At 28.2% G+C, this 27,948-nt stretch overlaps 1 protein-coding gene across 3 annotated transcripts in view; it reads right to left on the bottom strand.

Annotated features, from left to right (window-relative positions):
• The window catches only part of LOC121116226 (cell adhesion molecule 3), a 291,744-nt gene that overhangs the window by 36,858 nt on the left and 226,938 nt on the right, over window positions 1-27,948 (bottom strand). For all 3 annotated transcript variants that reach the window (XM_071887512.1, XM_071887511.1, XM_071887513.1), the window contains 2 exons: window positions 20,642-20,802; window positions 9,916-10,123 (listed from right to left, as the gene is read on the bottom strand). In XM_071887512.1, the coding sequence (XP_071743613.1) occupies window positions 9,916-10,123; window positions 20,642-20,802 (369 nt within the window). The remainder of the gene's footprint in view (window positions 1-9,915; window positions 10,124-20,641; window positions 20,803-27,948) is intronic.

The raw sequence follows: 27,948 nt of genomic DNA, 5'->3' as shown, positions 1-27,948 counted from the left end.
AAAGTTTTGTCTTATATTTGTCAAAAAGAACTTTTAAATTTATGTTATTTTATTGTTTCTTGATAAAAGTAATAAATATATTCCTTTATTTTATAAAAAAATTTTAGTCGTTCCTCAAATGCTTCGACGAGATTCTACTTGGTTTACGGGTATTTTATAAAAGAAAAATAGTTTGTCCATGAGAGTTCATTCTGACTTTATGTTAAAAAAAAAGAGTGCAATATTTTTTTGACAAAGTCAGCCATTTCAAATGAAAATTAACCTATCCAAGTTTTAAAGTTCTCTAATTATCACAATTTTTCTATAATAGTACATGTGCAATTCAAAAATAATTCGTATTTTATTTTAAAAAATAAAAAAATAATCGTGCACAAATTTTTGAACTTGTCATTTTGAAATTTAGAAGCAAAATTAGGGTACAACAAATATATTTTTGTAACTATAAATGGATAAATTGTAAATTTTGGATAAATTTTAAAAAATCGTTCTTTTCTGGAATTTATAAAAAAAGAAGGTGACTTTAAATTTAGAGCAAAACATATAAATTATATATTATATTTTTACATTTGACAAGGCTTGTAAGCGTCCGCTATTTTGGGGTTATGTTCCATTTTTTTTTTCGTGCAGTGTTCAGCAATTCTTTTTGCTCCGTTCTGCGTTCCGTTCAGCGTTCCAATCATAAAGTAGTACTATATGCACTGAACGACAAAAAATAAAAACATCCACTTTGAAAGTGACCGTGAGGCCTCATTTAAAAAGTATGTTTCTATTTTTTTAACACAATAATCTGGTGAATATCAGCGTTCAAATGAGTTACAATTAATTAAAATTTGTTATTTCATTGTGGAAATGGAGGCAATAAGGCAATGTATGTATAGCTGCTTGGATTCGCGCTCAGGACAGCTACCAGATAGAGTACCGTTGACGATTCGAAAAAATATAAGAACAACAACTTCCTCGCCTACGCGATTGATGAGGTTCCGCCGGCCAATTGGCTCGATTAGAATGTTTTCCTTTTCTTGAAGTATGATTTGTGGCCTCCCTCCTTGCCTCTCTCTACAATGGTAACTAGGATATGCCGAATGTGAAGGCCTCGGTGGTCTACTATCATAGCGTCGACGCTCCTCAGCCCCCCTGTGCCCATGCCACAATATAGGTCTCCCAAGCCTTTACCTTCTCTAATTCGCCATTTAAACCATTTTTAAAAGAGTTAAGAAAATATAAATTATAATTTTTTGAATTTTTTTTAAGTACTATTATAACAGGACACTAAGATTTCATATTTAGCAATCAACGTTCATCTTTCAACAACAAAAAAATATATCCATTGAAGGTATGTTCCATAGAACACAGTTCAATTTAGCATTCCATTCACAAGCCTGAATTTGAAGATATGTAACATCAACCATTATTTTTTAACCCATTAATACCAACTGGGAACATATATTCCCACTACAGAAAAACTATTATTACTACACAAGCAAAGTAAAAAATATTTCAATGTTATAACTAATTAAAATGTTCAATATAAGTTTTGTAAATGTTTGATACAAAGTACAAACGTATTTAGTCAGTACCTTACGAGTAGTAGCCATATAAAATAGGTAAAGTGAGGCGTTGAGAAATATGGACAATCCTACAGAACTAAAGGGTTTGTTTTTACCAAACAAACAGTTATATGCATATAATCTTTTAGCATAATTTCATGCATGAAGAACTTTTGCATAGTTTTGAACAATTTTGTTTCATATTTATGCATATTTCATTATTTATAAGCATAAATATAACGGGTGGGAACAAATTTGCCACCTCGGTGTTGATATTACGCTGCAAGCTAAAGGCCATGTTTTGTTTGACATCATAGTTACTATTCTTGTGAACTCGTTATAGATGTTGTAAAATTTTATTTTTTTGAGCAATATATATGACAAATAATAGTTGTCAATAGTTGTGAATGTTTTTTGTTTTATAACAAAAATTTAGATTGTTTTTAGAAGAAATTCAATCTTTGCTTGAAGAAGATTTTGACAGTGAAACTGAGTGCTCTCAAGTTTTACCCTTGAACTGCCCATTGAAGAAGCAGTAGCAGACACCGAGTGCGACTCTGATTTATCTGGACAATCAGTTAACATATAATCTCGATCATTTACCCAGAAGAATTTTGCTTTCTAAATCCGTATGAAATGAAATAAAACCAGAAACTCCAACGAAAAAAAAAACCTCGCAGAGATAAAAATATTTGCCTTTAAAATTCCAAAAACATTTTAACGATTGCATGTGATTTACAAAATAAATTCTAAAGATATAATTTTATCTGAATGTTCTATAGAATGCACTGGCTTCAATTTATTTCTGTTAAATGTAAGATTTGTGCTTTTAGAAGTCACTAGCATGTGATGCTATGACTAAGGATAATCTACTATAATTTTTTGCGATACTACTTCTCTCTGGTTACAATAAACTACCAAATCCACAATTTTTTTGGTCAGCCAAACAAGATGTTCTGAACCCTTAGGTAAACAATTCTATTGGAGGAGGCACGTTTGATCAAATAATATGATGTCTTCATTTTTCTGATAATATGCAAATACAAAATGATATATTTTACAAAGTAAGACCAATATTCACAGCTATGAATCAAGTTATAAAGAATAGTAAATTTCAAGGAAAATTTATGAGCGTGGATAAAATAATGATTCAATATTATGGAAGGCATGGGATAAACAATATATTTGAAGGAAACCAGCTAGATTTGGCTTCAAACTTTGGAATGCATGTGCTTCTGACGGCACTTTGCTGCATGTTGAGCCTTATTATCCTATTATGGATCATTTATAAACATACCTGAAGGACAGCATGCAAACTGTGACAATTATTTAGGAACTATTTATATTCGGGAAGAATTCGCACAGATGCAAATTATTTGCACTTTAACTCTTCGTGAAGATCAGTTGAGTGGATTTCCAATCTTGTCAAGGCAACAAATGAACAAAAAAACTCGTGGATCAATGGAAGAGGCACAAACAGACTATGTGACATTAGTGAAATGGAAAGATAACAAAGTTGTATGTTTAGCCTTCAAAAAATGGAAAGGCCGCACACCTCATATCAAAAGTACAAAGTTCCTATGCACTCAGAATGCATGGAACGTTAACACACTAAGGAGTAAATACTCATCTTACGTTTATTTTATATAAGAAAAAGGATGATTTTCTAGGTAAAAATCATTATTATGTAATATATTCAATATTTGTTATCTTATTACTAAGTGGGAACAAATGTACCTGGGCAATATTTCGTTAGTTATAAGTAAATTTAGAAAAAAATCATTGTTAAAAATGAGCTAAGGCTCATTTTTACGAGACAAAAAAAATGACAGTTACTTCAAACTTTGATGTAGATAATTTTTGGCATTAAGGGGTTAAGGTAAAAAAAAATTAGAAAGAAAAGTTGAATTTTATATACAAGCGTAATAGGATGATTCTCAAAATTATAAAATATTCTCTCACCCCGCTACCAAACAAAAATTGGAAAGTAATTTGTAAATTCTATTTTTTCATTTTCTAAATTTGATATTGAAAATATTGGTTTTTTATTCATATAAAAAGTTATTTGTAAGATATACTTAGCAATAAATATTTCTTAGTATTACCGAAATAACTCAACCGTGAAGCTACTTCGGTAAATGAAAAATAACTTTACATTTCTTATGTAACATACTAAAATTATACTTTGAATATATTCCCATGTGTATTATATACTCAAAACATGTAATGCTACAGAAAATATTTCAAAATTGAATAGTTGTTATTTTTTAGTGACTGAAAACTAAACTTATAGCCATAGGCAATAAAAGTTCAATAGGGTACGTAAGAACTTTGAATGAAGACGGGATTCTTAGAATGTTTTTTATATGTCATACACAGCTGTTATTAGTTTAGTCCAAATTTGTTACACGTTTTTTTTTCATCAATAAGAGCTTCTGTGCCCAAATCGTACAATTATGATAGGCTATGTTAATTTCCATAAGATGAATTAATGCAATTATTACAAAATTGATAGATATTATTATCCATTTTTGAAAAACGCCTGGTAATTGTAAATATATGTAACATTTAAACCTAAGAAAATTAAAATATTTAAAAATATCAATATTTTATATCTGTTGAAAGATGTATAAGGTTATAATAATATGAACCTCTTAACTAGAGTACACACTAAATTGTACAAATGTATTTCTTAGAAGATAACGAAAACTTTGTTATAGTTTTTGAAAATTACTATTATCCTGTCTATTTATGCTCCGTTTACACATTTTTTGCCATTAAATTCCCTTTATGTCGTTAAAATATAACAATATTTTGAACAATAGAACTGAAGTTTTTGTAGATAAATTCATTTGATTGTTTTCGATATTTTTGTAACTTTTCAAGACAAAAAAAGTTATTTTCAGCATTTCCATTTATTGGACGTGATTTTTAGAGACTTTTCTAGCTTACATTATGCGTATGAATAACGATAATTATGACCAAATATATCGAACTACTGTTAGAAAATTTAATAATATTGATATTATAATTGATACACTTTTTATAATAATTAAGAATTAAAGTATTAGTATATTAAGAGAAATATATAACAAAAAAAAATTTTTACAATATATTTTTACATAAAATGAAGTAGCCTTGAGTATTAAATTTATCATTTGTTAATTACAAATACGTCGATTTTTATATTATGTCACATTCATGTTCCGTATAGAAATTTTATAGATCAAAAAGCACTGTACTTAATTTGTTTTAGCTTTTTTGTTCATTTATTAAACTTATTTGCTAAAATGTTCTCCACAATTTTGGAAAAATTTTATGTAACAATTATACAAAGAAAGATTTACAAATATAATTAGATAGCTTTCCTTATTCAAAAATATAATAAATGAAAAATAACAAGTAATTTAAAACTTTTTGTTGTTGTTGGAAACCAATGAAAGTTCTCCGTTTGTCAATCTGAGAATGAAAAAAATGATCACTTTTTATTTATTTTCAAAACACTTCGACAATTATGTGAATACCTTAATTTACTTTACAATAACATCAACAACTTTTATTTGAGCAACAGTTGGTAGCTTGTTATCCAAAGATAAAGAATTCATAATAATGCATGCCATTATATTGGCATATGGAAAGCAAAGTTTATCATGCCGTCATATTTACAGTGTATAGATTATCGGATGTAAAAAATATCAAAAATGAACTTTTAAAAGTGATAACCTATATTAATTAAAAAAAAATGTATGATTATGTTAGCAGTTTTAAAGTAATTCTTAAATATATTTAATTATTTTCCATAAATGAGGTATAATCGTTGTTTGTTTATATATGTTTGTTCAGAATGTAACAGAGAGTGGCACCATCTTGCGGCAAAATAATATTACTCCTTGTATAATAAAATTATTTAATTTAAAATATAGATGTATGATACTCACTTGGTGGGTGCTAATTATTTTTTTTCTGAGCATGCACCTTTTTTTAACAACAAGCTATAAACTGTTACTCCACCTTTCGGATAATATTTTTTTTTCTATTCCCTACTCCTTACCATTCTACTATTTCATTACATTTCATGTATTTAGAAGGAAAAAAATATATAACGACTTTAATTAATACTGAAATAAAGTCACAGCTAATGAACAAGAATGCATCAAAAGAATGCAACCAATAATTTAGAAAGAGAAAATACAAAGATGTTGTAAATTTTAGTGATCTATGGGGATAAAGAAAGCGAATGTTTTAAGTAATCTATGATCGTATGTATTTTGTAGTTTTTAAGTACATTTATAGTAGTTTGTTATAAATATCTTCATCGTTTGGGATATTTATACATACAAGTAAACATTATATATCTTTGTATTCTCGAAGGGAAACTTTTTCCCAACACACCATCTATTTATTTTTTTCAATGATTGTATTAAAATGTTATACAGGAATATGTATGTATACAGATGGGAGCATATATTAATATCTTTGTATATATAATTAACATATATTTTTATCATGATGATTTTACCAATTACTTAATGAATTTTGTGTGTTTCACACACCTTCACCCCCGTGAAAATAACCATTTTTGAATAATACTTTTTATAAATTTGATGATTTAAGTACCAAGATTAGAGGTAAGTGTATCTATCATCTTTCGAAAATATTAATATCTTTACTGAAAAAAATGTATAGATATAAGAGCAAATAACATTGATAGATGGGAGTATACAATTTTAAGTACCATAGTCCGCGCACCTAGATGTTGTTTCTCTTTACCTTCATTTCACTGGGTAATCTTGATACTCAGATAATAAAATGATTAAAAATGATTATATTTTAGTTGAATGTGTTTTTTAGCATTCAATGATATGTTTTATCTATACTTTTTGTCCAAAAACTACGCAAAATTATCAAAAAGAGGCATTTTGGAAAAACTTTAAGGGCGACGAGGCAGGGTACTGACATCCCTGAAAAAATACATATAGAAAACATATCAAAATTCAAAAAGTATTTGGTTGAATAAGTATTGTTGGTTGTTCCGTAGAGAGGTACTGACACATTTAAAGCGGTATAAGAATATATTGGTATTGAAACTGGTATTTGCAACATTTTTATCATAAAATCATAAATTTTAGATTTATTTAAAAAAGAACTGCGCAGCAGATATAATCATTCAATATATAAATCACCCATATCTAAAAATGGCCTCAATTCGGAATCTCAATTAGTCCCTGGAAACTAAATTAGTGCAATCTTGGAGAACAAAGTCAATCAGGGAATTACCGGTGGTGTGATGACCTCCGTTGACACTTTAACTCAAGCTAATTCTGGACAGAACAATTCATGAGATTCAGGTTGGGGAACTAGGAGCCAAATATCCAGCTTTACTCGGGTATTTCATTCCATTTGACCCCTCCCTTGTGGTTCTTGATCACTATCAAGGCTTCCCTCAACTCTGTAACTATTTTCCTATTGATCTCTGTCATATTTGAGCCCTCAACATTGCTAATATTCAAACACTGTTCACCAAAATCATCACTACAGAACACGTGCATTCTGCCTCTGAAAATGTAATAGGCTTCAAATCTTCCTTTTGTTGACTCCATGACTGTGTTTCGGCTATTAAGTAAACTTTTTATCTATATATTTAATCCAATATAAAAAAACATATACTGAAAAAATCGGGAAGTCTGAAGCACAGGATTTTGTTGTTACACCCTGTATTTGATATAATTCCCCACCACGAGAGTGAAAATTTTGCACCTGAACCCCCCCCCCAAAAAAAAAAAAAATCCTACGAAAATCTAATTAATTCATGTCCTTAGCGACATTTTTTTAAATATTAAAAAAATAACAAAAAGTATTTAAACTCATTTTGTTGGCTTATGCAATAAAAGCATAAAGCAAATTTCTATTAAATGGTATTTTAAGTAGATCGATATTTTCAAAAATATTCGAAATAAAGTAATTTAAAAATAGGGTTGTTGGCGTTTAAGCCAAAACTTTTGAGGACTTTACATCCTTAGCCGGAGGACAAAAATACTAAAATTTTAGAATTTTGAGTTTATATGAAATATTAAAATATGTTCTAAATTTAGAAATATCAAAGGTGGTGCAATAAAAAATGTTTTTTGTTGTTTGATTTCAGCGTGAATGACGGAATAATAAATTTAGAGAATTTACATTTTATAATACCCCAACAAAAAGACTTGTAGAAGAAAATGAATTAAAACATGGACTAATTTATTTTTCTTATACAAAATAATAACTTTTTCTTAAGTTATAGCATAAAAAAGGATCTAAATTTTTTCAAAATATTTAAAAAAAAAGTTAAATAATTCTTTCATTGCAATTTTTATTACAATGAATATCTCATTTATTTTAGCAAGTTTTTCTTTATAAATTGTCACTCTTTTGTTTATATATGTCTTGCTTTCTATCTTTTGAAAATAAATGATAAAATATGCATTGTTTATAAAGTAATGAAAATTATTATATAGAATAGGGATGACACATGTCTTAAAAATCAAAAGGAATAAGACAGAAAAAGGAAGGATAACTTTTAAAAATGGCCTCTAAGATCATGTTTGGGATTGTGAAGGTTCTAGTAATTTCACAACCTTTTTTTTAAATAAAATTATTAAATATTTTACGGACTGTAATTGACCGATTTGGTCATCTTGCCATTTTAAAAAATCGATTAAGTTCTATTTAGTTTTTGTTTTTTTCCGCCCATGATATGATTCCATTAAACTTTGTTATACAACTATTCCGTGGTTAATGAAATTGATTGAATTAGGAGTCGATATGAAGGTTTATTGTGTGAAACACATGTGTACGTGTGAGACTCAGCTCAGCAGCTTATTCATAAAATCGTAACGTGTATCTAAAACAATAATAGACGTAAGAATTTTCAATTTTTGTATGTAACTTCCCTCATTATGAGAAACCATAGAAGACCTCCAATTACGTTTTGATATTATTGTTGACTCTTGATTTCAACAGTTTGGTTTAAGGATTTTGCACAAATACAGACGATATAACTCCAAGTCATTGAATTTTCATAGAACCACCATTCATGACCTTGATTAGTATATTAATTTCATGTTTAAGCACAATGTTGCAAGCATCAATGGCTTTCTACATAGATTATCTCTCTAGGTACAAGATGTTTTATAAAGTATATAAAATCTTTACCAACTCGAGTAGCTTTTGAATAAGCCTTTGGAATGTACGGAAAACTCTTTTGAATAATATTTATGCTCCAAAGTATCTTTCATCCGAGTAGTATTTTTACCATTAAGAGACGTCAAGACTTGAGCATGCACAAGAGTTGATTGTCCTTCAAACTTATTTTGAAATGTTGTACTCCCAACACAATTTAAAGAGCCGTTATTAACCGTGTCTGTGTAATATTTTAATCTCATCAAGTCAATGATAAAAAGACATCGTCGTTTTTAATTAACCTTAGCTGATGTTTATTATTTTTGTTTAAATATTATATCATGTTATTTTACTTCAGGACATTAAGTATGAACCATAATGTTCATTTATGTATTTTTTTTTTTAAATGTGCCTGTCCTGTGGCTTTTTATTTATATGATCTTCTTTTATCTTTATGTGTATTCATTAATTACATAATTTCTATTAAAAATAAAATAGAAATTATTTTAACCCAAAAAAACAAAACAAAAAACCACACATTGATAATTAATTATCATAACAAGGGTTCCAAAACTAACTACATGTAACTACATTAACTACAAGTTTAATATTAAAGAAAAATAAAACTTTGACTGAATCTACCCTATTTATCATACACATTGTTAAATCATACTTTTCTCTATTTTTGTTTATATATATATTCTTAATCTTAGATACGTAAAGTTAGTGATTGATATTTGTTACACTACCTAATACAATAATTAGTTTCGTATGATAAATGTTTTAATAAATAGAGAAAAAATGCATAAAATAAGTTATAATTGCTGAATGTTAAGAAAAACGGTAAATTAGGTTGATTCAATTTCATCAATTTGATTTAATTAATATATTATTTATACTCATACTTTGATTAAGATGAAAAAAAATCTTTAAAATTTGTAAAAATCCTTCCTTTTAATTTTTAAATCATTCATAATTTGAGATCTTTAAATAGTTATATAATAAAAAATAATGGTTAAACGAAAATATAATTCAACAAACATAAACTTAAATTATAACTAGAACTCTTCTGAATGACAATCTATGTTAGCTGTATCACCATAAATAAAAAAACACACAAGTGATAAATGAAAACGAAGAAATATATTGGATCTTTCTCTAAAATATCAAAAAATCCAGTAAAAATTAAACATCTACCAAATCTACTCACCCACAATGTTCAGAGAGAAAATTTGGCTCAGTTTAGGTACAACTGAAACTTGACACTCATATTTCCCAGCATCACGTGCTCCAACAAAATTTATTTTTAGAGTCCATCGCCCATGTCTTGATGGTATAAGGTCGTATCGATCCTCATGAACGAATCGATCTTTTCCAATGAAGAGTATATGTGAGTCCAAATTACGAACCCAGGATACCTACAAAATCAAATCAAAATTAGAACCCATTAGTCAAATAGTAATTTATGAAATTGTTATCACCCAAGTAGAATTATATAAATTTACATTTCGAAATTAATTTTGTTTAGATATCTATTTCAAATATTTCTAGACACACAATTACGACAAATCTGTAATTAATTATTTTTCTGACCAGGTTATCCAAAAAATTTTGATGTCATTTCTTTTTTTAACTCCCACTCTAGGTTTAATTATATTTATAACCGTAATTAGCACTCAGTAGAGAGCAAAACCTCCACTTAAAATAAATTTGCGTTATATTTATCAATTTTTTCAAAGTTATAGTCGATTAAGATATGTTTGGAGTCTTTTGGACTTCTCAAAATTTAATGGCTTTTTACTATGATCATATATAAACTATGTACAAATTTTTAACTAAATCGTTTTATAACTTGGTCCGTTTTCCTTGAGACAATAAACAAACAAACATAACTTCTGTTCATCTTATTTAAGGAGATAAAAATACCTTAAAGGGACATTAAATTAAGCTGGAAATACTTTTTTGTTGATCCAAAACCTATGTACACAATAACGCAAATACATGAACCACTAGTATTGTGTCTGTTCTTGTTTAGTATTGAGGACTGTCGTCCAGTCCAATCCCACTTGTCAGTCCTTAAACTAGATAAAATCAATCCCTGGTTAGATGGTTCAGAGTGATTTTCCTAATTTTAACTATTCTGTTAGGTATAAAAAATAATGTACAAATATGTTAGCGTATTTAATTGCATAATGATAAATAGGAAAATTGATTTGCAGAATATGTACAATGCTCCAAATCTATATATTTTTCGGCTTAATGATTCATCTACTTTTCTAAGAAATGGCCAGTCTTATATCTGGACCGACACGGCATAACTAATTAACTTTATAAATATATTCATTTACAATAATTGCAGATATCTAAATACCAGTATTAGTTGGGTTATACATAAGTTACTTGTTAGTTGTATCGTATACTATGATAATAGCTTACATGCTCATAATTGTGTATGTAATTTATGATATTTAATAGGGATTGGAACAAGAAAAAAAAACTTGCGAACATTAACTATACAATTTTAATTTCAATATCAATAAATTATCTTTAAGAAAGACCATAATGATTGCAAAACATGAACTACAGCGAACTAATAAATCTTAAAGCTGGAGAAGGGGGGTACTTTACTTTGTGTTGATATTAACATTAATTTGAAGTAAATAATTAATATACCAAACATTACGTATTGTTAGAAAAACGACAAGCAAAATAAACGAGTATGTTTTAATATGTATAGAAAATAACATTTGAAGTTAAATTTGTATATCAGATATTTACTTTTCTGCATAGATATGCAAAAAAATGTGTTGTTACATATTGTAAAATACAAAACAAAAAATAACTTTTATTTAACGATATTCTTCATACAATACATTTAAAAATATTTGACAAATAAATTGTATTTCTATCTATTATTTTGTTTGTTTCATACAAAATAATGTTTATATATTTTGTAAGCGTTATTTGAAGAAAATTCATATTTTATTTCTATTACATATAATATATATGTATTGCGTATGTAAAAAATACCTACATAAAGATTATCGAAATAGTAAAAAAAACTATATATAGTGGAATTAAATCGATTTTTCTTTATTTTTTATACGTTATACATTTTATATTTAGGTTATTTTAGGGTTTACTTTTAGTTTTTCGTCAACAATAAAGTTTTAAAAAAATAGAACTGATATGTAAATACGATTCTATATATTGTTAATTAATCCATGTAAAAATAAAATATAAAACAAAGATAAAAAATATCATAAGTAATAATTTATAACTAAGGATGGGCATTCCGTAGAGCACAGGAGAAGACAAAATATACTTTTATTGTACTACAGAATAAAGACCTATATTAACATAGATAATAAATAGAACAACAAAGTTTTTCGTTACTTTATTTACTTGTTTGGTTTCGACTAATGGCTAAAAAAATCCCTGTACTGTAGACTCATGATAAAATCTAATAAAACATTATGATAGAGTATGATAAAACAATATGATAAAATCTTATTAAATAATTTGGTCAAATGAAATGATATAATGTGGTGTGGAATTAAAGTAGTTGTTGATAATTTTTTTAAAGTCTCTTAAAACTGCAAAGTGAAGACGTTTTTCTCACCACTGCGGGGAGGTTGTTCCATATCCGTATAGTTTGATTAAAAAATCTATTTCGGAGGTAATTAGTATTTGCCCATGGCTGAACTAAGTAAACATCGGAAAATAACCTAGTGTTGTATACCTTACTAGCTTCTATTGGCTTGATATTACAATTAGTCAGTCCATTTATTATTTAAACATCATACCCAGGTTCTAAAGTTTCATCCTCTTTTCAAGGGACAACAGCCTGACTAGAGGTTTACCAACCTCAGAAGATGTATCACCATATACCATCTTAATAAAGCGTTTCTGTACAATTTCAAAAGCTTTGATTTCCTTTCTATACATTAGATTCCACAACAGAAAAGCGTAGTTTAAAATAAGCATAACATATACTTCATAAAGCTTCTTCATCAGCTTCATATTTCTGGTTTTAAAACTCCTTGTAATTAACCAAAGCGCTTTGTTTGCATTTCTAACAATAGTGTAAATGTGAGTGCTGAATTTCATATTAGTGATATAATGCACTCCAAGATCCTTAAAGACACACCAACTTTTTGATCCCTCCAAGATCAACAGCACTATCCCGAAAAATCATAAAGGAGTTCTTCATAAGATTTACAGGATTTCTTCAACGTTCACTCCAACTCAAAATTCTCAGAGGACATGTTTGGCCTCCTCTTCTGAGTGGCAAACAAGTTTTGTGTCGTCAGCATACATATATATTTTGGATCTGAGGTTGTCACACACAGGTAGTTAATATATAACGAGAAGAGGGTATGTCCAAGTACACTACCCTGAGGTACAAAGGAATGGACACCTATTGAAGCTGATCCAATGCCTTTTATAAGAACTCGCGGCTCTCGATTTCTTAGCCAAGATGAAATCAACTGCAGTACTTCACGCCAAATTCCAATGCAATATAGTTTGTGTTCGAGCCCACCATGAAACACCTTGACCAACGCCTTGCTGAAATCAAAGTATAAAACATATGTATTCAGTGATGAGTTCCTACTTCGAGCGACATCATCCTAGAATGATAACAGGTTTGTAACACAAGACCTTCCATTTTGGAATCCATCTGGTCTGGGAGATATCAAATTTTGTTTGTCAAAAAAGTTTCTCTTCTTTGAATTTATTAGCTTCTTCAGTACTCAAGAGATCTGGCTTGTGATGGAAATTGGCCGGTTATTATGAAAATCCTTATGGTTTCCTCTCTTGTGTATTTGGATAATATTGGTGCCTTTCCAGTCATTTGGCATCACTCCATCCTGCATGGACTGGTTGAATATCATTGTAATCATAGTAAATAACCTTCCTAAGCCACTTCAAGAACAAAGCACAAATACTATCAGGACCCAACGATAAAAAACTTTTGAGGGAGAAAATGGCTATAAGGACAAATGATTATGCAAATTCAATATTGGATAGGCGAGACTGGCTTTTCTTTATGTCTCCAAAGATGACGAAGACATGAATATAGAGACAATTTATAAGGGGTTTATTTTCATGTTTACAGAAATGAATTTCGCAGAGTCCAGTTAAACAGATCAGTAATATCGGAATGGATTGAGTAAGAAATGTTTGAACTTCCACTCCTCCATAAAACCGTTGTTACTAGAGTCACAAATATTTCAATTCTTTTTTTATTATTACTATTCAGTGCTCATCTCTTTTCTTTTCTTTGGTAATTAATTGATCTGCTTTATGTAGGGGAGGGGGGAAAGAAAGGTTATGAAAGAAAATGAAAAGAAAAGAAATCTTATATATTGTATTATTAATGTAGTGATTACTTTAGTTCTGGAGTGAGCATTAAATCTTGTACGCTTTAATACTCATGAAGTTGTTTTACAATTTTTTAATGATAACTTGAATGATGTAACTAAATTTCACACTATCAGACTCTATGTAGTTATTAATAATAATTATTATCTACTTTAGTACAAATAAAAAGTTAAGTAAAATAAAGTTGGATTAATATCTTTTAAAAAACAATCGAATAAATGCCAGTAAGATAGTGCCAATTGTTTTGATTGTGGGTGTTATTAAAACTGTTATTATCTTCTACCTTTTGCCCGTCCCTAATTATAAATATTTATATTAAAAATTGTAAGATTATAATACAAAATTTAGATTTATGAAGAGATACAATATTGCAGAAGTCGTCGTAGAAAGAATCTAAGCTATTTTGGTGATTCCCATAGAGATACTGGATTTTGATTATTGAAATGAGGGAAATCAATTTGACGTCATTTATAGTAAATGTAGATAATTTTATTATAATAATTTCATAATATTTCAACCCGTAATTTTTTCTCTCAATCCGTTGCTTTGTTTAATTACACTATTTGCTGGAAAAAAAGTCATCTCAAGATAACCTTTAAAATCATAACTAAGGTGTAATGGATCAAATAATAGGTAAAATGGACGAAACAACATTTATTTATATAATGTTTGTAAAGTTTCCAATTAATTAGTTAATAAAAAATACATCAATTTCAACTTCACATTTGTACCTTTAATCTTTATCAATCCACAATATAAAGTACATTGTTTTAATTTTTAACCCCGGTCTCTTTTTTTAAAGTAATTCTCATTTATTTTACGGATAGCGTGGAAAAATATTCATATATTCGAATTTCAAATTATACCATTCAATTGTAGGTATTAGAAAGGATCATCTTTTGTACAATAAAGTACTTTGTAATTCCTGAAAGTTTCATGCAATTCTCTTGATGTGTAAGAAAGTTGTGTTTTTTATTGAAAGAACATGTTTTATTGGATTACAGATTTTGATGTAGACTATAACATAAGCAGTACGAAAAAAAAAAGTAAAATCTCGATGATAATTTAGTCATAACTTCCTAAATATTGAAGCTAGAGACATTATTTTGGGATTAAAATGTCTTTGCAATTATTTATTAACATGTGCAATAGGGAAAAAAATTAATTAAAAAATATTTTGTAAAATAATACGAATTGAGTTTTCTAATTTCATTCTAACTCTTTGATTATTTTTTTAAATTTTTATTACTAGAAGAGAGGATAAAATGTGTTAAAAGAACACATTGAAAGCAAAATTTAGCAGTCACAATTAAAAAGTGGTTTTAAAAAAATAATAAAAATTTACACATTTTTTTTCTTAGTTAACTTTTTGAAATTTCATCTAATAGAACCAAATTATTTTATTATAATTTATCTTTGGCTTTTATTTTACTATGCAAAAAAAAAAGACAAATATATAAAAATTCATTTTTTTACTAGTTTATATTTGTTCCTCTGAGAGAACATGAGGGGGGTGAGGAACAAACTCCATTAATTGGATAAGTTCCTACTTTATTTATGTAATAAATAAAACTATAATTTAATAATGTGCATATAGCTATATATTATTAATATGTTTTGTGAATACAAAATTAGTTATACATTCATGAAATTACACTTATTTATAGACCAACGTTTACTACATACAATTCAAATTTATTAAACTAATTCCAGTTATCTACACATTAAGTTCATATCAATCACTTTTTTATATATGATGACTTGTTTATCATTCACTTGATGAATTGTCCACTTAACTATATTGCTTTGAAGGAAAAAAAACTGGATATAAGGTTGTTGTTTTATTTTAAACTTTCTTTTAATTGGTCTGAAGTAGTTGCACCAATTTAACTATGAGTGAGCATTATGAAATTATAAATAGTCTTTGAAATAAATGTACATCATGAATATTTCTTTTATTATGAGTTACCTTGAATCAAATCTAATCACATTGATATCAGGAGTATTGATAAAAATTGAATTTATTTTGGGCAAATTAAAAAGAAACGAAAATACAAATTATAACCTTGACAATTAGAATAGTGTTTATGAAGAGAGTAGCATAGTTATCTTGAGGTTTCAATAGATTAGATCAATCAGGTGTGACAATGGAGGAGGGGATGAAGGAAATAGAATATATTCAAGAATATCCCTATGTCAATCCCCAATTCTACGCTAAGTCCAACAACGACTTACAATTATAACTCCAAGACAAATGTTAAAGTTTACATTCTGTCACGAATGGTAAATCCTGTTTTGAATATTATGGAATATAGTAAAAAAAGGGGTTCACTACTCAGTATTTGAATAATATTGACAACAACTAAGGAAAATAATATTCATTCTTAAGATTACAAATTCCAAAAAAAACAGGACTGCTAAAAAATACATACGATTTACATAAATATTTATGGGTATAATTTGTCCAATGCGTGTTATCCAATTTAATCAGGTCTATTTAAAATATATACTCCAGGGGTATACCATGTTAAACCATATAACAATTGAACCCCTATAATTTTGTAGTAACTGTATATCAAGATTTGTCATTGCTGAGCTATGTTTTTTTTAATGGGGCTGGTTGAAGTGACTTTGAATCACTGCGTATTAATACCCCGATAAATACTATTATTCAAAAAATTATATATGATACTTTGAGATTTACAAAACTAGTTTTTCTATTTCACATATATCGCTCTGGTATTTCATAAAACGTAAGACATACTAAATGTTTCATGATACGTTGAATTGTATCGAAATTTTTTATATAAATCATGATTGAGTAATGAGAAATATTTAAATTTATTATGACACATTTCATTATAATCAATCATATATTTACGTTTATAATGTACTATGCCGTAATCATATAAATTGTCTTGAATGGCCAATAAAACCTCGATTGACATGTCATGTTCTATCTTATCGAGCATTTCCGGACAGCACAGTAACTTAAACTCTTCTTTCCCCTTTGATTAATTATGATCATCAAATCTTATAGCCAACAAATAATTATCCCATAACACTTTATAATCAATGTGTTCCTCAAGCTGAGGTGAATATTTCATAAATATTTTCATTTTTTGACCTATTTTCTTGACACTTTCTTACTCAAATGGTCGTTCTTTTACTTTTTCATTATCTTTGGGATTAAAGGCTTTAAACATTTTTTCTACCATTTCACAATGTTGTTTATCTCTTTTGATGGATTCTTCTCGCGCTCCTTTTTGCTCTTCCATCAAAGCCATCGTCATTGTCATCATCAAATCGTAGTTCATACTTGTGTCGACCGATGGTGAATTTCCTTATACCTTCGATAATAAAAAAATCAATTTTCTCATTCCTATTCACTCATCGTACACATTCTTTAAACTTTTCGATAAATAGATCTTCAATATCCTACTGACATCGTCATGCTATCCTATATCATAAGCAATGAACTTACCTGAAGCGATTGGAGCAGACTTATAGCTCTTCATGCAACGTATTAATACATGACAAGACCCTTTTTCATTGGTAGATGATATATTAATGTTTCAGGAAAGTAAAATCGAAGTTGTCTGTAGCATTACTTTTTTTTATTGATTAAGTATGGATGTACATTGTAAAATACATGTATACAAAGATTATTGCTAGTACATCAATAAGTTGAGAAAGAATATGCCTCTTCTTTGGATATATAAAATAATTTTATTTCCTTCTTTATTGCGGAAAACGCAATCTGTACATGTTCATCATGACAAATATTGATAAATTTTTTCACATATTAATCCACATGTAATAGTTCTAAAAATACTTATTTGCAAATTTATTTTTAAATACTTATAATTCATTATATTCAATAATATATTTAATAATAATATTTTGAATATGTAATTTGACAAAGGAATTAATACATCAAAGGTATGTTTTACAATGTTATATTTAGCATAGTACATTCCCATTACATAATGCAAGAGGACACCCTCCAGGCTCATTAATCTATATACGGATCTACTTTAATTCCACTGTCCATCATTACATAAGAAACACGCTCAAAAGTTCCTTAAATAATGGAAATTTTGACTATGCTTTTAAGAAATAACTATTCCAATACCTTGAAAGAGTGGTGATCCTACTTTTACTTAAAGCTAAACGTCTAGTAGGTTTATGTTTCTTTTAAATTTATCAGTTTAAATGGTTACTTTCCAACCTTCGTTCCCTCTTGGTACTTCCATTTCAATTTTGTTGCGATGGTGGGAAGGAAGGGTGACAAATAACACATTTCTTTAATTATTAATATGGTCGCATAAAAAGTAAAATGTAGTATTAAATTATTTGAGCCCATGGACGTCAAGGATGTTACTATCTATTTTTGTCTAATAATCACTGAAGTTAGAAAAAAATTCATAAAACTTATGTTGCCTAATTTGGAGTCTTTTATGTTATCGAAATGAAAGTAAAGCTAGAAATTTGAAAGTTTACTTTGTTTTACCTTCCCTGAAATTTGCCCTCATTTTTTCTTATAAAACAATATTTATTTTTTAATAAAATATAATATATCTATGTATAATAAATGACACTTATATATATATATATACAATTTAAATTAAGAACCGTAGATTTTACGTACTTATATACGTGTATAATAGCATTACTGTAACTTATTTCGGTAAAATCTTTTACCCAAATTGGGAAATGATGACGGTATGATACATTTTTGTTGAAAACTAACTTGGTTGAGATTATCATTTGTTTTCACAAGTCGTGCTAAGAGTACAATAAATTACTCTATAGTTAACTACTTAGTTTCCATTTAATCAAACTTGAAATTAAATAATAAAAAGTATAATTCTGCATGAGGAAATATGACAATGTCTTGGTACATTTGGACAACATTTTTTTTTATAGAAAATACATTTTTGAGGAAAAAAAGCATAACCAAAAAAATTATGTCTATGATTGGAACTTTGGTCCACAGTCTGTACCAAAAGATTAGAGTAAAAAAATAGCTAAAGACCGAACCTTACAAAATCAGTTACAGTCCAAGTCTCACCACTGTGCAATACCTATCTTATCCTTGTGGTATTTACAATTGTTGTGTATCAGGTGAGATTTGATTGTATTGTCTATTGGATTTAGGTATCAAATGAAAAAATGAGACAATTTAAAGCAACAAGGATTTATGAATATAATTTGACAATTTATTTTATTATTCTGGTATATTTGTCAATAATAGATATACATTGCTATTGAAAATAGTTTGACTTTGCTTAGAGTCAAATATGGAAATTAAATAACTAAATGACCATTATCAACCAAGTATGTTTTAATGATAAAAAATTATAAAATATATTATTTCAGACATAAATAATATTGTATTAAAATATAAACAACTTTTTTTTACTACAAAAAACACTTAAAGAACTGAATGCTACATTTGTAAGCTTATTTAGAAATTAATGATTCATTCTTTTATTTGAAAATTTGGAGTCTTTTGTTTGAGATTGTTTGTTTGTTTGATTTAAAATACAATTTATTTCCGACTAAATTTTATTTTTAAGAAAATGGTCACAAACACAAAATTGCAGTTGCAGGACTAGATTACAAAAAAGTCAATTTTATGTAATCAAGAAAATAAAACTGAAATCAACTATTAATATGTACAAATGCTATATTTAGCCAAAAAAAACATTGAATATATTCTCCTTCGCAAGTTATAATAGCCTTGACAGGCCAACGATTAGATTGGCAGCTCGTGAAGATGAAGGGTGTCCTCATGGCGTACCACGCTGTCACAACCGGCAACTTGGAATGAATCCAAATTTGGATGAAAGGTCAGCATTTATTTTTCTCCCAGACGCTCTAAACATCAAAGTATATAGGGTTGAGTTCGGGGCAAGAGGAAAGTTAAATTGAGGCATGCTAGAAGTCAGCCAACGTTGCTGCAGAATTTTAGGTTGTAGGGGCGGTTATGGTATTTTTGATATTGGATGCAGTGTGGAAGAATTGACAGCCTTCTCAGCACTGACTCTGGCGTTACATTTTTTCTTGTCATTCAGACATTTTCACACTTACTGTCATGCCAGAAAAAACAAAATTTGTTCATTGTAGTGTAGCCATCGTTTGGTTGCCAAATGCAACCAAACTAATTCAAAATAACATGAATATAATTATGTTTAATTGCAAGAGCAGGTTTTGGGTTTCCAAATTAGACTCTCAATTTGAATCCCCTAAACTTTTGTACTTTACATACCCCTGCAATATGTCTTCATAAATGATTAATTTAGCGTAAATACATCAAATAAATGCCATATATAAATAAATCAAAGTTAAATAAATTATTTTTCATATGTAAATTCATATATAAGTTACTTTAATGTTTAGCATCATTATATAGATATGCACATTTGAGGATTTGTTTTTTATTTTTTGATGGTCATGAAATATGAACTTTATTTTGTAAACTATTACGAGTAACTTATATATGAATAAAAACTAAAGAAGGACAAATAGATCGATGTAAATATTACCGTTTGATTTCCAAGATTGTGAACAACACAATGTAGAAATGCATGACTTCCTTCTTGAACAACAACATCTGTCACTGTTTTTCCGTAAAAAGGTTTGCCATAGAAAGCAAAATCACTTTTTTGTTGATTTCCCTTGTGAAATGTCTCAGTGGATTTTTCTCCTGTAAATATAAAATAAGCAAGAATGAAACAAATGCATATACTTACAAAGTATTTATTTATATCAGGAATAAACCAATCTATTAGAAATTAATTAAAAAGAAAACAAAAAAACTGTTATACATATTCATGTACAATATACACATTTGCTCAAAATTACATAATCAACCGTTAGAATTCCAATTTTTTTTTTACAGAGGAAAAAATATATACAAAGAAATACATAACTTAAATGTCACATTAGAAACCTAACTATCGAAAACTTAAATTTAATAATAAAATATTTCTATGTACGGGTTGAAACGATCAAATTATAGCCTTAGAAAAGACAACATAATTCCTGTTGCATTTGATAAAAACGGTTTTATTTTTTTTGAAGTTGACTATCTACTAGTTGATTAGTTAGGTACAACTCCAAGAGCGATAAAAACCTCTTATCTTTTTTAAAATGTTTTAATATTCAACGAACGAGATCAGAAAAACACAACTCTATAAATTGTGCTCTCCACACATCCAAGTGATTGCAACAGTACCATTATCAGCATCTTCCATATATGAATGCAGACTGTTTTACACTTGAAATCACAGTCCAGGGTGATGAAAACAAAGTTTTCCGCCACAGTTATGGTCTTTTTTGTTGTTGCAAGTGAGGGCCATATTACAACACCTCCCATCTTCGAAGTCGGCTTGAGAGTCAATACTAAAGTGTTCCTGGATGTGATGAAGACTCTGGAGATCCCCTGGTGCAATCAGTTGGCCAGTGTGTGGACTTGGCATTTGTGCTCAAATCCAAAGAGTCCCAGGCTTGGTTTCAGAAAAAATTCTACGACTTTGTAGCCTTGTCTCGGTGCCGTTTCCTCCATCTAAATTCATTAGACTGAGTCGTGTGGTCATACGTCGAGAAGATCCCCCACACTCCTTCCCATATCACCAAAACCATCCTGATTGCCTCTCTTTGCCAAGTATTTATCGAGCTCCACCGGGGCTTTTGGAAAAGGCATCATTTTTCTGTTTCGAACCTGTATCGATGCAGTGATTGAGGTTGAATGCAGAAACATTAAATATTTGTCAGCAAGACTATGTACACAATCAAATTACATCATGAATTGATTTAGAAAAAAAAATTAAAAATATAGTTGTAGTGTTGTTTTCTTTAGAGTGACAATTCTTTGTTTCACCCTGTACATATGCATTGTTGCATTTATATAAATATAAAAGGAAACCGCTTGAGAATACTAATGACATTTTCAGTTAATAAAAACACAGAAAATTCTTTTTGATTCAAATTGATATCATCATTTGGCGCATAACCCACATTATTTAAACATATATAGGAATCATTTTGTACAGAAAAATGAATACACTTAACACTTATAATATTTCTCATAATTTGAGTTTTGATAGGAATTTTTACAAAAGTAAGGTTGCAAAATTTTTTTGATAATCATTTTAATTTATTTCTAAATATTCTGTATCTTTAAAGACGAAAAAATGGTAGCTAAAATAATTATTGTGTTGAAAATACTTGTGATAGATTGGCAATTACCTCATGATCCGCCTGACGTACGTGTATATAATTAAAAAACAATTTGAAACCCAATGAACAGTCACAAAAAAGTGTGGGCATGTACAGAAACAAGCATTAAGAATAAAGCATATGATTATAGAAGATGATTTTGGAGCTAAATCTAAGATAAGGAGGAAGAAAACATCTTCCTCGACTGGCACAAAGAAAAAAATGTTATTTAGGGTCTAGACTGTCTCAAATATGTACAAGAACATGTGGGCTCCCCAATCTTAATCCTTTGGATAATTTAATCTAGGTAAATGTAGAGGGAGCCGCCTGCATCTAATCTGTGAGATCTTTGAAGTGTATCATCAATGCCACATCAGAAGGTTATATATGTGAGGTATATATAGCAATTATGGAGAGAGTGAAGGGCGTCACTTAGGCTGAAAGAGGATATATTGATTAAAAAAAGTCGATTTTTGTTATACGTCAACGGATATAAACTTAAATTTCTTCTGACTGTCCTCACGAAGAAGTTGTTCAAAAATTTTGAAAAACAATCTTCAGTGTAAAATTAAATATGACACATGGGGGATAGGATTATTAGTGATGTAAATTGTAAATATTTCTTTATTTAAAATAAATTAAGGGAAAATTAACATGGTAACCTTGAGAATTTGAAGAATGTTTTGCTAGGAGAGCAGCTTAGCTTTTATTACGCGTCATTAAGGTATCTATAAACAGCTGTAATAAGAAGGCAATAACACAAGTCTAACACCATTTCGAGAAAAGGCATTGTCAGAATGATTATGTTTTGATTCTCAATCCATCAAAGACTTACACTTATAAATTCTCAGGGTTACTCTACGCTATTCATGAGCACATACACTCCTCTTAACACATTAAACATAGATGTTCTCTTCTCAAGAATGAAATAAAGGAAGCGTAGGGAGACAAATGCCATTTTATGATATATGAAAGTATCATTTAAGTTCGAAAATAACATAGGTAATCAATATTTGTGCATCCCATTTATAATTTGAAAGTCTCATGTTTCTAAACAAGAAGTTTCTTTACTTTTGTTTTAGATTAAAAATCCATGTTCTCAAGTAGTCTGTAAGGTTCGATAGGTATGTGGATAATCTTTGACTGTCATTAATTATTCAAATGTTTATGGCAACTACATTTAACCAGATCCCACGAAATATGAAATTATTCCTTCATTTGCAACACAAAGCCTTTACATAAATGCATCTTTATACCCAACTCTGCTTAAAAATATGAGACTAAACATCGCAAAAAGATATTATTTGGTCATAGCATCATTGAAATTTTCAAATCAGAGAACTCATTGTGATTATAGCAGTATAATTATTCAAACTAAAGTTGTGAGACTTGCAAAATGGAAAAGAAATAAATAAAAACGAGCAAACTTCCTCCCTTCCCCCCTCAAAAAAGTACTTTAAAGTAGATTAAACATATAATAAACAACTCCTTTTCATGTGAAACTAAGAAAATGATATATTATATATAATTGCACATAATGATTTAATTTTCTATTTTGTACAAGTTTTAGTTGCTAAGTCTCATAAAACTTAATTTATTATAATAACTGTCAATTTAATTAACAACAGTTAATTTATACTATCATTTCATTTTGATATATAATTTTTTTATTATTAATTTAAAAGTAATAAGACTGTAGGCAATTGAACTTTATAATAGGCCAAAAAATATTTATAAATAATTAACTTTCATCAAAATAGTTATAAATTATACGATTAATATAACGACTGTAGATAGAAGTTTCAATAGTTCATTATACCAACATATCCCAAGAGCTCCAAATTATTCACTTCATTTTGGTGTTGTAAATTGTATAAATTGTTTCTACAAGTTTCTAGACATTATGCCCAAGTACATAAATGAGTGTAAATTCTATTTTTTCACACTTAAGATTTCACAATTTTTTTGCAAAAACTAATCTTATGATATTTTGATATATCGTACAAAATGTAATTCATATAATATTCGACATAAAAACACATGATATCATTATGAACATACCTTAATAACATAGCATCACAAAAAATATCTTTATCAGCTCCTCAGATATTCGTTTAATAAGGACACTCTAATTTAGTGATTTTACCAATATGGGGAGGGACCATACACCCCAGTTGGCTCAAGACCATTTAATTAATATATATTACTCAAAATTCGGCATTTTTTTCACCGTGCCTCATATGTAATAGTAGATTTTGTTAGGCATTTCGAAAGATACTGAGAAATTTGATTTTTATATCAAAAATGAACCGAAAATGAACATGAAAATCTTGACAATTTAAAAAGTGTTTGATAGGAGAGCAGCTTAGTTGTTATGACGTGTCATTAAATTATATGGAAACAGCTTTAATATGAATGAAATAAAGACAAGTGTAACTCCATATCAATAAAGGATGATAGGCAGAATTACCTTTTAAGCTACTCAGCGTTACTCTCCATTATTTGTGAGCACACAGACTGTTGAATTAGTATTATGTTAGGTTTGGGAAAAAATGTATTCCTATTTCCCGTTCTATTTTTTAACAATCTATATCTTCCTCATTATTGGTCACATCGGATAATACAATAAAGTGTTGTAAAGGTTGGAGTGTTGACTATAAGTGAAAACGACAATATTACGCAAAACTAGTTAAGTCGTGAATTATCGTACGTCGAGTATAGAGGCTCTCGAAGGAAGAAATTCCCCATATTCTATATTTTTACTAAATTTATTCTAGATTTATTACATTTATATCTACCTACAAACATACAGGGTGGGAATTTTAAATCTGTAAAATTTAAGGATAAAGTATATTACAATTTAATTCCCGAATCAACTCAACAATTTACAAATATTTTGCTCTTTGATGTAGGGATCCATAGTGAAGTCAATCACATAAACTAACCATCTCCAGGCCTTGTTAGAAACATGTTGTCTGTGTTAGCCATTGTCTCGTAAATAAGAGGCCACAAGGATTAAGCAGTGTTGTGTGTACGTTTATTGGACTCTTTACAAGACACCTTACACATTTTAGTCACAGGGCTTAGGCTCCAGTGAGCTAAGAGGACACATTTTGTTGCCCAAATCGTCTAAGGAGATATAGAGTACGCTTTTTATCTCAAAATGATGATGACTCGTCCTTGCAGGTGTACCCTATCCATCATGTTTCTTAACAGCCTTAGAAACATCATATACAGTTGAATTGGATAGCCTGGTAAACTTAATAATATTCAAATACTAACCCTGTATATTAAATGTGGTATTGCAAATAAAGGATATAAATTAATTCCTCATCTGATTCTTCACTTTCAAAAATAAAAAAGAAAGGAAGCAATTTATACTAATAATAATTAATGATATTATACCCTAATAATTAAGTAAGCCTCTTCCTAATGTTTTTTATTCAAAAAATGTTTGGCCGTTTTGATAATTTGGCATTGAGATATAGGAAGAAGGGGAGGGGTAAGAAAAATGTGTGTTTATAATTTGATTTCTTTAATTTTGGCCCGGACTATTTTTTTTTTGTCTCAAAGTTTTATCATTTGTTATTAATTGCATAAATAAAGAATCATATATAATACGAATGGGGCTATGGTAATAGATGAGCGCCATAAAAATGAATTAAATGTAAAGGGATTTCATTATTTTTAATTTAATATAATATCATAGCATTTATTAATTCACATGTACCTAAATTATTAATTTATCTCCACATGCTCAAAAAAATATCAAAGAAAAATCAAAAGATATAGAAATTTTTTTCAACTATTATGTACTATTTTTTTCTTCTTCTTAATCGTTAAAGAAATGTGATCTACTGACAGAGTATCTCTTTTTAATTGATATTATAAAAAATAATTTGGTTGATATAATAAATTTTATCTCTCTCTAAAATGAAGTAGAACGATATTAAGAATTTTAAGTAAACTTTTCAACCTTCACTCTTTTGTTCATACATAGGTCATTCGCTTTTACAGTCAATCAAATGAATAGATGCTCTTAAAAAGTTTGAAAATATATTAATCTTCAAAAATTATTATGATTAACTATGAATACTGTGATTCAAATAGTATATCACATTTAATTTTTTTTTCAATCTTGTTTGATTTTGTGGCTCTGGAATGAAAGTGTACCATGTATAATACTATTTTTTTGAGGTATTGTTGATTAAAGGTTTTCAAAATCAACACAATAACTTGTAACTTAAACATTGCAGAAGGAATTGAATTTGTAATTTCTGAAATTATTTCATATTGTATCTGTAAAATTGATACATTATTTTTTTATATGAGTTGAATCTTGATTATGAAAACAATGCTACTTGTTATACATTTATATATGGGCCCATTTATAAAAGTTACAAATTTCTTAAGTGTCATCAATTATCCTCATTGCATGACATTCAAAAATTAAATAAGTATAATTTTAGATGCGTTGAAACATTTGAGTCACTTATAAACGATTGGCAATAGCTACCTGCATTTTTTACATTTATAGGTAATGTCATACGTTGTGTTACGGTACAATTTTTAGATGCTCATTTTTAGGTTTGAATCACGAGCAACCTAAAAAATGGATACTCAATTTTCTATAAAAAACATAAAAAATCTTTTTAAAGATTGTCTTATTATAAAATGATTAATATGTAATAGGAAAGTAATTGTTATAACATTTTTGAAAATTGAAAGTTTCGCAGTCAAATAATGTGTAAACATTTTAAATAAAGAAAAATTATGCTTTGATATTTATATTAAAACAAAATAAAAAAATTCTACCTAATTTATATAATTTTTAACTTGAACAATACATTTATTAACTTCTGGATTATCAGACTAAATAAATAATTATGGACATATAAATTAGTCCCAAAAAAAAAAAAAAAATCCCATTATTTTATTAAATTGTTTTACATATCATATTTTCTTAAGTATTTCTTGGATTTTACTTTTACAAGGAATTATTTATCATTGTAAAAACATACTTACTCTATGAGAATCAATTAATTAATTTATTATAAATGCAAATGTCTGTATGTGTATACCAAAAATTGAATTTTGTTAAAAAATTGCAATTAGGTTCTATAACGTGAAGAGATGGTTCTGGTAAAAAAAAAGGTACTTCAAGGCCATGGGAGCCTAAGTAGCCATTTACTAAAAAACGAACTTTTTTACTAACAAACGACTATTTCACATAAAATACAAAATAATGGACGTTAAATTCTAAGAATTATTTTTCAACATAAAGTTAAAAAAAAAACGATAAAATAAAACACAGTATTTTTGATAATAAGGTAAAAGTTGACCACATTAGTTTGCATATTTTTTTTCTAAAAACTTTATATTCTCCTATAAAAATAGTGTCTAAAAATACAAACCAACAATAAGCGAAAAAAAATTTATATTACTTTTTTTTCTTGTTAAAGTAAAAAAGTACAGAATTAATTTTAATTTTTTAATATTCCGGGAATCGTTGGGCAAATTTTCACAAGTATTTTATTAAATTCAAAATATCTATAACAATAATAAAAAATAGTTAAATCTACTCAATTTGAATTTTACTAAATTACTTCTTTCTTGATGTGGTGATGGTTTT

The sequence above is a fragment of the Lepeophtheirus salmonis genome, chromosome 4 (assembly GCF_016086655.4).
Source record: "Lepeophtheirus salmonis chromosome 4, UVic_Lsal_1.4, whole genome shotgun sequence".
NCBI lineage: Eukaryota > Metazoa > Arthropoda > Copepoda > Siphonostomatoida > Caligidae > Lepeophtheirus > Lepeophtheirus salmonis.
The sequence above is the reverse complement of the archived record's forward strand: the minus strand, read 5'-3'. Positions and strand labels throughout refer to the sequence as shown.